At 43.4% G+C, this 13,039-nt stretch overlaps 1 protein-coding gene across 3 annotated transcripts in view; it reads right to left on the bottom strand.

Annotated features, from left to right (window-relative positions):
- Window positions 1-788: 788 nt before the first annotated feature.
- Hnf4 (Hepatocyte nuclear factor 4) overlaps window positions 789-13,039 on the bottom strand; it is a 209,670-nt gene continuing 197,419 nt past the window's right edge. For 2 of the 3 annotated variants that reach the window (XM_075672190.1, XM_075672174.1), the window contains exons 4-7: window positions 10,104-10,253; window positions 7,077-7,317; window positions 4,349-4,618; window positions 789-1,759 (exon numbers count right to left, since the gene is read on the bottom strand). In XM_075672190.1, coding sequence (XP_075528305.1) covers window positions 1,476-1,759; window positions 4,349-4,618; window positions 7,077-7,317; window positions 10,104-10,253 — 945 coding nt within the window. In that variant the 3' untranslated portion in view covers window positions 789-1,475. The remainder of the gene's footprint in view (window positions 1,760-4,348; window positions 4,619-7,076; window positions 7,318-10,103; window positions 10,254-13,039) is intronic. The other variant, XM_075672182.1, reaches the window with a different exon arrangement.

Genomic DNA, 13,039 nt, shown 5'->3' on the forward strand with positions numbered 1-13,039 from the left:
CCATGGCCACTAAAAACGACCACAAAGCAATGAAAACACTACAACGCTTCTTTGAAGACGCTGGTATTTGTGATGATTATTGACTCAACTTCATTGTGTGCAATTGTGTCTCACTCCTGCATCTGAAACCTGTGTACCACAGCCATCCGCAGACTTCGTTTCCGTCAGAACTTTTCGAGACTTACTATTGCATGTGTTACACGTTCTTCTGTTAAAACATTATCAAATCCAAGAACTTATATTTTCTTTTTCATCCTATATTTCTATTCAAGCGAGAAGCGTCGTCGACAAACGGCGACAAATTGTATATTTATTTTATTTATCTCAATAAAAGAAGGATGCTGTTTTTGTCAGTTCGCAGAGTGCGTCAGACAATCCTTTCTCTAGCGCTAATCGGGGCTAGAAAGAGACCTAAATGGCTGTCATTTCCTTTTTATGTCCACTGTTTTTGATTAATCGTGGCGGTTTCAATTTCCCCTCATATATTGCGTGCTTTCTGTGAATAAGAAATTATCATATATTGTTTATATGGCCTATAAGTTCAGCAATTCAAAAAGCGGGGTTTGTGTCAATGCGAAGAAATGTATGTGCTATGGCGTATTTGATTTTATAAAGAAAATACCAGGAGATCATTTGCTGTTATCGATTAGAAAAAGGCAAGACTCTTCAAACAGTTCCTATGGCTCTGAACAAGTTGTGCAGAAAACAAAATGTTAAGGTTTCTAGTGTCATTTGTCTTCGGGGGAAAGCGTGATGAGAATATAATGCTGCCAGTGTAGTCACAGCGCTTGAATGACAGGGAGAATTTTATTTAAGAAAGATGTTGGAAAATACAATATACTTTATTCAAAGTGCATGCATCTGCACAAGAATACTTTGAAATCGCCTTCAATATAATAAAAGTATGCATGAAATTTACTCGGTGACTCCGTCTTCTTTACAATATGACCAGAAATGTATAATGACCAGTTCGCAATAACGCACTGAACACTTTGAAGCCACGTCCAACAAACCCTCGAAATGGGCTCTCCCTGGCTGAACAGTCGGTATGTTTTACCAACCGCTACCTGTTCGGCGCTGGCGAAATGGGTAAAAACAGTAAATGATAGTACAATACTTACACTTCAACACTCTCATGAGCTGTCATTCTGACATTCATTTCGCATACAGAAATACAGCGAATATGTTCTCCTATAATACAGATTGATTTGCGTAAGGACTCAAGTGTTGAGAAGAAAATACTTGGTATCACCTTGTCCTTAACAAGCACAGTGATATGTTCCTTTCAGAACATAAAAGGCGTGAGCTATAAGAGCAAAACGCTTGCGTTGCTTTTGCTTTTTTTTGTACATCAGGAAGCCTCAGCTCCATGCAGAGTCCAGGTGCAACCATCGGCAGTGTGTGTGTGGGGTGAGGAACTCCCTAGGATACGACCGTGCAGCACGCCGCGTGCGCCTGCAATTATAGGCACGCGCTTAATACGTGGACTCGGTCTCCAGCACCTCTGTCTTGAATGCCTGGACGCCGAGGTCTTGCATGGGCTTGAAGGGGGCTGGCTCGGGCGGCGACGGTATCGGGGTGTCCGGCTGCGGCAGACCGCCGCCTGTGCTCAACTCGTGGCCATCACAGCGGCGGCCCTGGTGGCCATTCGCAAGGTTCTCGAGCCCCGCGCTGCTCTGCAGGATCGACTGATGGATGATGCTACTCGAGAGCGCCAGGGGCGAGGTCGACGTTCCTGACAGGCAGTCCGGCGATGCGCCTGCGAACCCCGCAAGCGTGCAGCCACCATAACTAGGCGTCATTTCGGAGCGACAAGACAAGGGCTTGTGTGGCGCACTAGAAATTCTGTGCACACAATTTCTATGTGTCACATGTTCCGTGGATCATGTGACACACAGGTGGCCAGACAACGCACATGTAGGAGGATTCATTCAGCATTATTCATTCATTTATTATTATTGATAGATTGACTGATTGATTGATTGATTGATTGATTGATTGATTGATTGATTGATTGATTGATTGATTGATTGATTGATTGATTTAATAAAGTGCCAGGAACCATGAGGTTTCGCATGATAGCGAGAGCTCTTCTATAGAGGGTTTCAGCTGAGAACTCTGCCGCAATGCAGGTGCCTATGAAGTGTATTCTCTTCAAGCTTTTTTTTTGTTATTAAAAGTACGTAGTCACTGTCATAATCTCCTTTATACAATAACTGTTATTTGATATCCACAATATTTCGTGCAATCAGCTCTATATTGCATCGTTTCTTCTTTGGAAACAAGCGTGCTTCCGAAAGCTGGAAACCATCCTCCCGCGAGGTTTTGTCAACGCGAAATTTACACGGGTTGATAATTTGAACGCGTACAGAGAAGCAAATGTACACCACTATTATGCGCAAGTGATAGGAAGAGGACCTTACTGATAACTGTCGACGTAAGTTTTTGCGCGGAACAACCCTAAAAGGGTTTCATTGCATGCAGTTTTGCGTTCGGTGTACTCCACAACCCGGCTACTATGCATATATCATTTCTTTGCTGCCACCATGACGAAGGGCCGTGCGTTTTCTACCTAGTTCTACTTCCAAGCACGAACGGCAACAACTCAAGAGGCCTCATCTTTTAACGCCTCTCGCGCCTTCTTGATTCGGCTACCGAACTTTTTGAGTGGCTCAAAGCACCCAAGCGCGCAGGACGCCTGCTTCCCATTGCATCCAGTGTGCTCTCTGTTTTGAAATCGGGCAAGGGCGATGGCACAAAGAGACTGCGGTTACCCGGTCGTTTTCCGGTAAGGGGAACGGCTGTGTTTAGTCTCGTTTGGGATCAGGCATACAAAGAAGGCTCGCGTTCGCGCACATCTCTTTCCTTGTATCCCACAAACACCTCCTACGACCGTGGGAGACATATGCAGCTCTCCTGCCAGTTTTCAGTGAGTCCCTGACAATCCAGACAAGCAAAGACCGCGGAAATCCATCAATTATAACATTGCAGCCCGTAATTCCATGGTGGCTGAAAAGCGCATGATGGTCAAAATAGTTGCTGTGAACGCATATCCAGGCTCGTGTCCTTCATCCTTTTGTGTTACCGAAAATTCGGTCCGTTTCTTTTCCAAGGAACCTACAACAATATTTAGTTACTGCAGCAGTGACAAGCCAACATATGCCCGACTCGATTGCCATAATAATAATGTCATTACTTTGATTATGCTATAGCTTTAAGATATCGGGAATCAACAATCTCTATTAAGTCTGCATTAATTGTTTATTGTATTAACTGCAAAGCTTAACTGCAATACACCATACTGCGCAAAGCGCTGCAATTGAAACCGTTTAGGTAGAATGTGATTATTAAAATTTAACACAATTCTCGTAAGTTGACATTTCAATAAACATTTCATATGACATATGACATATGACATTTCAATAAAACAGCAATGAGCGCCACTCGGTATATAGGCATCAGTAGTGAAAACTAACGCAAAAAGAAAATAGAACACGCTAAAACAAAAACAAAGAATGCTTAGATAGACTTGGTTTAATATTCCCAAAAGTGTACGACCCTGAGGGAATAATGCATTTGTCCAACCTTCAACGGCCACTCGAGTTTACAGATTAATGGACTTCTTTTAGCGAAACAAAACTGTGTTTTAAATTCTGAGAAACACAGTCATTGATTCCATTTTAGCACTGTAAATGAGCATTTTAAACGAAATCGATCGCTATTCCAGAATCATAAATGCGCTGAACTTTGCTGGCGTAGTTCAAGGGAGCAAAAAAAATCATTCTGTAGTTCACAAGGCACGTAATATTGCGCAGAAAAGTTTTGTGCGGGAAGTGTCAAATTCCAGAGGAAAACTTTATATTTCTTTCTTTTGCGCACTGGATGCACCTCTGAAGGAAAGAGAAGGTAGTTTTTTTTTTCGTCAATTACAAGGAAAAGTTAATTTCCACATTCCTGGTTCATCTACGCAGAGCTTCCCATATAATCTGCACGACATTTAGCACATCTAACTATCATGATTTCTGTAGAGGCAACACAATCGAGGGAACGTGAGTTTTTTCTTTTGAAACACTTCTGATCTCAAATACTCCATGGATGATTGGGTACTAACATACTAGCACTAAATGGGTTCAATGTCCCAAAGCCAGAGTATGGCTACGAGGCACGCCCCATAGTGATTCGCGCCGTATTGCTTTTGACCATCCCTTATTCTTTGGCATGCTACACAATCCCCAACTGATGAACGTCTCTGCTCTAACGTCTCCTTCATTGAGCCATTACAAATGAGACAAAATGAATGCCCCACAACGGCGGCCCATTGTGCTGCGAAAGTCCGAGTCTTGCTCACTTTGATTGTAGAACGCCTGCGGTCCAACCATGCCTCCCAGCAGCATCTCTTGCAGCAGGTTGTCGACCTTGGCCATTCCGAAAAGCTTAGCGAACTGGATTTGCTCTATCATCTGCCACGTTATGCTTTGCAGCGTCGGCAGCATGAGCATAATTTTGCCAAAACGTCCCCTCGAGTCATACTGGCGGTCGTTGATGTAATCCTCCAGATTCGTCTGCACCTGATATCGCAGAGCCTTGATTTTGTGCGGCTCGCTGAGACCCTTTGTGTCTGCAAAATAGAGGCAAAATGAGTGGTCCACGTCGGTTACGTAATCCACCTAAAGGAGCAGTCACTGGGTTGTCCATAAAAACAAGGTTCAACTGAAGATGAAAGTACCACGGTTATCAACAAATTAATGAAAAGTGATATAAAAATGATAAAAGAAAACACGATAAATCTGATAACCTCAAAATAAAGTACAACGAAAGACGCCAAGTGCTCATACGAGGCTCTTGTTTCTTATTTTACTCCAATACCACAAAGCAAATCATCCTCGATAAGAATATACGAAATGCTACATGTCATAAGGCGATCGAACAAAACATGATATAGAAAAATAGGAACCGGCTATGAGGCTGCAATAGTATGGCCCCCCTGTCATTTCCTTTCCTTTGTTCTTAGGTAAGGAAAGGTAGCAATGGTAGTAGTCTGGAGCATTGAAAGTGAACGGGATTTCCTTGGAGCACTTGACGCTGAGCTTCAGCGGTTTCACGCCCTTGATGTGTTTGAAACGTTAAGCGCTTGACACCACTGAAGCTCAGCGCAAAGTGGCAACACGGATTCATTTAATGAGTTAACACTTGGCTCGTTCGCCATCGTCAACAGCGCCAATAGTTCAAGATTTTCTATCAGAGTAAAATGAACTTGGAACTCATGCGGGAAGAATCAGATGCCTTAGATATGATAATCCCAATATCATAAAACATTTCCATTTGCCCTTTGTAATAGTGAAATGGAGGAAGCCACCCAACAGAATTTCAAAACCAGTAACTGCATAGAGAAGCGCAAGTGACAGCACAATTTTTTTAGAAAGACAGCTAGTAGGTGAGCACACCAATCAAGTATCCTCCTATACGGAATTACTAATCCTGCAGGCATCCCGGACTAACATTGTTGGCTGAGTGCCAGTTTCTCTTACCACTGTATCATTTAATAATCATTTCCGATGTCCTTGTGCTGATGCTTGCATGCTTCGAAAATTCTGTTTTCTGCACTGAAGCCTCAAAAAAGGCGCCCACTGAAATGTGACCCAGTGGGATTGCCCAGGCCCCTAATCGTCGAGATGCTAGACCTATGGGCAACAAGTACATCGGTAAGGCGAGTGCTAATGGCTCTTTAGCGATTTCTAGAAGCGACTACATAAATATAGTGTATATCTACAGTGCATTAACTATAATCTTGTAAACTGACCTTCTATGTTCGCGTGTTTCTGTTCTGTGCGACCTGACCTTATTTGCCTTTCTATACCAGACTTTTGTGCTTTTATTGTAACCTGTCCTCATGTGTATTTTTTGTGACCTTTGTCCAGTTCAGGCTTGTGCAATGCACCGACGCGGATCTTTCTACATTTTTATTAATATGTAATCGCTCAATCTATAAAAGAGCAGCTGCTGCAAAAGATTTGAGCCCGCATCTCCTAAAACCTAAACATAATAAGGCCTCATATTTTTTCCTTTCCATCTAGTATAAGAAGCAGCAAACACAGCAAGAGATATACCGAGCTTTTCGTTCTATTTCAGAGCCATTACAATTTTGTTTATCCATCACCTGCAGCACATAGTGCTACTTTGCCTCTGACATTCTGCCTGATTAGGTGAAAAGCGGAAATTTTCTCGCATGACTGATCGCAACGTCAATGAGATATTTACCAAAATCCCAATAATTTTGGATTTGGTTAATTTAATTGCTCATTTTAGCACTCATGTTGCAACTGCGGCAATGAAGCGAGCCAATGCTTATCATCATTCAAATAATTATTTTACCAAAAGGCTTTCGGGTCCTCACCTTTTCTTCCTTTTGTGTTAGTTCCTACTCTAGATAATAATAATAATAATAATAATAATAATAATAATAATAATAATAATAATAATAATCTGTTAGGCACAGCGGTACAGTACTCACGAGTATTCTAAATTCCTTGAACACCTGTGGCCTTTTTCATTTGCGCAATTCTAACAAGTGCCTCAAGCAATCAATGAAAAGCTGTTCGGCAGATGCTGGTTGAAAGGCTCATAACAATTATGATATGTCGCCAATTGCCGGTGCTTCCAGTAATTCAGGTCAAAAGCGGAAGTCTACGAGGGACTGGCAATGTCTCTTTAATCGACTCAGTCTGGTACGTCACTGAAATTGTCCATACTAGATGAAAACGTACCCGTGTACGCGAGCGTACTTATTAAACGTATTTATTTTGTTTTTGTTTTGTTTTTCCTTCTTTGCTGAGCTGGACGGGGTAATGGGGTGCGTACATTGTGCGCCGTGGCCGAACAGACCAGCGATGATTCGCCCCTTCTGTCAGCGTCAAACCACCCTCGAAGCCCGGAAGGCCAAACAATCGTCACACATTCTGTGAAAGCATGCGAGCTGAACGCGATCACGGCAGCATGTTTTGTTGGGCCCACCCGGTCGCGACGAGTCAGCGAGCGACAGCAAGCAGCCAGGTGCACCGACGGTGACGTCAGCTCACTTGGATCGAAGAAGACGATGGCTCGCAGGCAGGCGAACTCGGTGTCGTCGATCTGCACCTCCCTAAGTGTGGTGACAAGCTCGTCCATGATGCGCGCCCCGATACGGCTGATCTCAACTTCCGACGATACTCGCGGGATGATGAAGTCGTTGCCCAGCAGCAACACGTTCTTTATGTGCATCGAGCGTCGCGCCAGGCCCAGCAGGAGGTGCTCACCCGCGTGCGCACGCAGCAGCGCCACCTGGGACGGCACGGTGCCATCGCAGTGAGTTCTGAGAACAAAAGAAAGAACAGCGTCTGCCTTTCGCTAGTGAGTGAATCACGTCAAGTGGGGGGAGTGGAGGCGGGCGACGGAATGAGGAAATGGGGAATGGGAGAACGAAGTTATAATAACCTCTCGATCGCTACGCTAACTACTCCTTGCGGCACATGTATATGACAGAGAAAAACAGTGCGGAGAAACTCCTACGCGCAATTACCCCAAAGTCCTCAAATGGAGCAGGGAATAATTCCGTAGCTGCATTTATCAAGGCCCAGAACCGACATTTATCGAGGCCAGGATTCTGAACCGCGCCCGGTCGCAATCAATCGCATTGCCAGATCTCGGAGGGCTCACGCGCTAGCGCTCCGGAAGCTTTTCCGAAGGGATTACGTGAAGTAGTTTCCGTTGCTACACAGGCGAGATGATAAAGTATCTAAAAACTAGGCAACAACATATGCCGTACCAGACTAATACCATCAGTGAGCGAGCGCAATGAAATCAGTTTATTTGACACCATGTACAACAAACTGATGGTAGGACTGCAGGTAAAAGCTGCAGTTATGCAGCTTGACGAGCCCACAGCCGGTTAACTGAGTCGGTGAACTCGTTAGAGGCTCCTCATCGGCCTCGCTGTGCGATACAGCGGTAGCTCTAACGTTATTCAACCTACAAACGTGATAATGTGCCATAATTCGCTAAGGTAAGCGCTATAAAAGTGAAATTGAAATACGATCTATGTGTTCCTAGTGAATATTGTACGGTGCTGAGTAAAGATCCACTGCAGCGCACAGGCTGCATCTATAGAAATCTTCCTACAATAAATGAGTGTGAAATATTATGTCACTAAGTTTATGCCAGCCCTTAAGACAGGCCTCACCAAGTAAAGGCCTCACCTTTTTTATTTCCTCTTTTTTCTTTCCTCTTTTTCCATTTCTTTTTTTTTCACATGAAGCGTTTTTCAAATTGGTCCTTAAAAATATGTTGTCACTGTGACAGGCAGTAGAGAAGCAATTAGAGCCTGTTATCTGTAATAGATAAGGCGATCGTTTTTCGGTTTGTTGATGTGAAACGCCTTTCGTTTCGGTCAGCATAGGGGTCGCTTGCTAAAGCCGCATGTGACGAATACATGTTATAGCAATATCGCTTACATCTCCGCAACCCACACGCCTTACTTTGGCATCGCTGCGTAGAGGAAAAACTCGATCACACATCGTGTCGCGTGCGCCAGATGACGCCGTTATCAGGTCACACATGATGCAATCGGAGCTAAATTTACCTTCGCCTGCGCCTTTCAGAGAGGCGTAGCACGTCAGTAGATTTTTCCATCTCAGCAGGAATAGTCGCGTTCGAGAAAGCTTACTATACCATAGTAGGTACTATTTATCAATCTCGCACTAGCGCTCATCAGGAGTTGTAGGGCGTACAAATGTGCAATTTGTTGCAGAACTTTGACGCTTGCTCGCTTGTGACTACTCCCCCCCCCCCCCCCCCATCTGCGTTCGACACAAACGGTCCAGAAGTGGTGTGAAGAGACTCGGGCAGCAAGACGAAGGAATAACCAACACCTTCTACCAAGGCAGAACTTGCCCGTCTCTAGCGCAAGCGCAGGACCTCCAACCATTAACGAGTAAGGCGGATTCGAGCGGCCCAGGGCAGTTTAGGGCGCCGCCAGTAGGGAAGCCATTTCTTTACCCATAGTGCGCAAACACCCTCCGCCAAACAAACGGGCCCATTACGAATATGGAGCGGGCACGATTGCAAATTAGACCGCGAGACGTCCCCAGACCGCGAGACGCCCCAGCAGACGTCCATTTCTGTACCCTAGTGCCCATACACCGTCTGGAGCACCCACAAGACGTTCGACGTACGTATCTCAGTGCGGGTGCGTCGCTGATGCGACTCACAGGATTTTGTTTTCGATTTGCGATACTTTGTAGGCCCTAATACTATACAGACGCATGCACATATACCTATATGTGCACATAAGATATAATACATGGATGTCTGCATACTGTTAAAGATAAAACACAAATGCCTAAGTGAAAAATCAACAACACCGTCTACAAATCGAAAAGTGTGATTTACAAATGGACATTAGTAGCGCTGTCATATCAAATTCGCCTTGTCCAAATAGGAGCATTCCAGGGTCGTTATAGTTTCTGTACCCGCTAAACAGCTTTTCTGAACTTTGCAACGCTTGACCTCTCAGGGTCCTGCCAGGTCAAGCGTTTCATCACTTTGATATGTGTACACGTACGCCCATATGCATAGGTGTGTGCACATCAAACAGGTCAAATGGGTGAATACTTGCACAGCTGAACATAATAAACGCTTTTGAGTTGACTACTCATAAATACCGTCCGCACATTTATAAGTGGGATTCCCAAATTCACGCTGTTATCCGCAAACAGGGAACTCAATAGCATTTTTGTAAACATTGTGTGTCCTTTTCTATTTTGTTTTCTGAAGATTCCCTTGCATTCTTGTGAATATTTCCTACATTTTTTTACATCTTCTTAAATATCGCGCTTTTATTATTCAGATACGACCTATCTATCGCCGCCCTATAACTTGAACATCTCTAAGCTAAATAATTTAATCATTTCTAGAAACGTTTCTAGGTATTACCATTGTGTACTGAATCTTGTACAGGAAAGATGTTGAATTCGCTGAGCACCTTTGTTAACTTGGACCGGAGACACTATTGTTCGGACACATAACGTTTTCAATGTCAATAATTAATCCGTAAATGGCAGCGTACTTGCCTGGTCTTCTATTGAAAGTTCCGTGAAGGAGGGGACCGACTTTGCCCAGTCAACGAGAATGAGAAGTTGCTGCTTCATGGATTCGCACACGTCACCAATATTGGCAATTTTTTTGTTTGTGATGTTGTATTCGCTTACAGGAGTGGATATCTGAAAAAGGCATAGCAAAGCGTGCCACTGTTCTCAGTCTGTGCGCATAATTTTTAGTGCAACACTAGATAAGTATGGCGCTGGAGATTTCCCCAAATTTTATGCCTCGCAGGAAGAAAAATCAGTCAGGTACACTGAGAAGAAATAAACAAGCCTTTATTATTACACAACCCTAGCACGGTGTTATCGATATATAGATAACAAAATCATCGATAAATGAAGCTTTCGCCAGTATCTCGACTCTTCCACTGCGCTTAGCATATATACACACACATATACACACACGCCTTATATATATATATATATATATATATAGGTCGGATATAATATGGAGAAAACAGGAGAGATAGGGCCACTTTTTATGTAATTACTTGTTTCATGTTTTGTATTCAGGCCTAAACAATTAACAAAACCAAATACCGGAACTTCTTAGCGTATCAACATGGCAAACTAGCACTTAGAATCACAACAAAAGCAAGTAAGTGCACTGGCAAATAACGTCGTAAGATGACAAAGAAAATGCGCAAGTAATACGCAGAAGTTCACAGTTTGAGAAAGCCCTTCAGGCAGCTCACGAATGCGTCGTGATCAGTAATGCATGCGATGCCAGCTGGGACCAGATTCCATTGACGAACGGCTCGAAGATGCATTAAAGGAAAATTCAGATTACTATAAGCGAAAATAGGTTCTAGTTCAAGTTCGTGATGGAAGAGGTGGACTTATTTGACATGTGAGCCAGCGCATCGAGAACGATCATGGTAAAGCCTATGAAAAAAAGATAAAAGAAGTGCGATTAGGCAGCCTTTTTTGATGCATTAATTGACAACTTATTTCCGTTACGCTTGATGTTCCCCCATAGCTTTCTTTCTCTCTCTCTGGTGAGGCATATATGCTCGATGTGCGTTTGAAATGAAGTACGCATATTCCATTTTCCAGCGTACGAAGGGCGGCGCATCCTATTTTGTAAGCAGTAACATTCAAGCAGGGCTTCATCTAAACAGGCAGATAACGGTCGAGTGGGAAAAAAGTGTGTGTTTGTGTGTGTGTGTTGGGAAGGGGGGGGGGGGGAGGCGAGCTCATGGTCAATTTTGTGAGTGTATGATTTTTGCGCGCAAACTCAAAACTAAAAGTTACGTGCCAGAAGCGCCGCGATGTTTCAAATAGTGTGAGAGGGAGGGGAAGACCACAGGAGAGAGGTCTCCCCCTACCCTGGAGCGCAGGAGAAAGATGCAAGAGCACTGCGTTAAGCCGGAGACATGTTCCAGCGTGTACGCAAAAATAAGAGAAGTGCAGAGAAAAAAGGACAGAAGGTAGAGCACTCTACATCTTCTGTCGTCCATTTTTGTCTCTGCACCTCTTCTTTTTCCTAGAGCGCTAGAGCATGTCTTTGTCCTAATTCCAACTAGCCCAACTGTCTGCCTTAAACACTACGTTAAGCGCCAATAAAGCGGTTCCGGTGATCTGCAAGGGAGTGTGCACTACCGCTTCGAGAACATTAGGAAATGCGTCCACCGGCCCACCCTACGTTTACCTTTAATTTTTTTCCCCTTTAGACCACGCATTCAACACCCGAACAACGGCCACGTTCACAGACGGTGCTGTTAGGTTACGTTTATCACGCGGCCATGGTAAACCAAAACATAATTGACCACTCGGAACAAAAAAGCGTCGAAGAATAACAATGTGTAGATCACGCTTTTGATCTTTACATAATTCTCTGTGATTAGCAAATGACGTTTTATAGCTGAAAAGACAAAAGAAAAATGAGGCCTCAAAAACTGTCTGCAAGAATCAGAGGAAAATCAAGTCAATTTCTTTCTCTTATTTTATTTTTGCTTCGGCTGCCGGCCAATAGAATGTAAGATCAAGCGACGACAATAAGAGTCCACCAGCAGCAGTAATTTCCGCCACTGAACTGCTGTTCCGCCACATCATTCGGGCAAGAACTTCGCATTGATTCGCTTAACATAGGGAACCGTTCCGCAGGTAACTCGTAAATAATTGCTCAGTAAATGAATGTATAAGCACCATGTTTCATGATAATAATTGGTGATCGCTTTCCAAAACAAATTTATTTTAATTGAGGGCAATGTATGCATAGCTTTGTAGCTAAAAAACGGTTGCCTTTGCCACTATTACTCGTTGCTCAGGAAATGTACAATAGCAAATATAGAATTTACCAATTAAATAAAATTTGCGCTGTTTCAACTCACTCCCGAAGGTTATTTTGACCAACAAGTCTATTTTTTTCTTCTGCTTTTGCGTTTCATCGCAGCATTGAGGGGAAAACAATCTTTATTCTCTTCGAGCATTCAGACAATACCGATGCTTCTTCCAGCGTTCTGTAAACAAACTTTAATGAACTGCGAGGTAAGTTAATTTCTCGCCTTATGAATAAAACAACAGAATCACAGGCATTTACAACATATGATATTTACAACTTTAACATCAACTGTTAAACCATCTCTCTTTTTGTATTTGTTTGTTTGTTTTAAGCGACCATCGTCAAACAGTTGAGATCGTTTGCTATGGCGTAGTGAAAGCTGGAAAGCTCATTCACTTAAAAAAAAAGTGAATGTACAAGTCAGGTGAAATATGTACATTCCTTCTGTGCAGTTACAAGCACTCCGATATGTTATTGGTAAGAGCCTGATAACCCATAGTACCCATATACTACCGGTAATATCCTGCTACCTGGGTGAGAATATAAAAACAATAACTTGGACAATGACGACGACGCCCTCTTACTTCCTATGCATATATTCGTCACGCCACAATCATCCAGC

The sequence above is a fragment of the Dermacentor variabilis genome, chromosome 1 (assembly GCF_050947875.1).
Source record: "Dermacentor variabilis isolate Ectoservices chromosome 1, ASM5094787v1, whole genome shotgun sequence".
NCBI lineage: Eukaryota > Metazoa > Arthropoda > Arachnida > Ixodida > Ixodidae > Dermacentor > Dermacentor variabilis.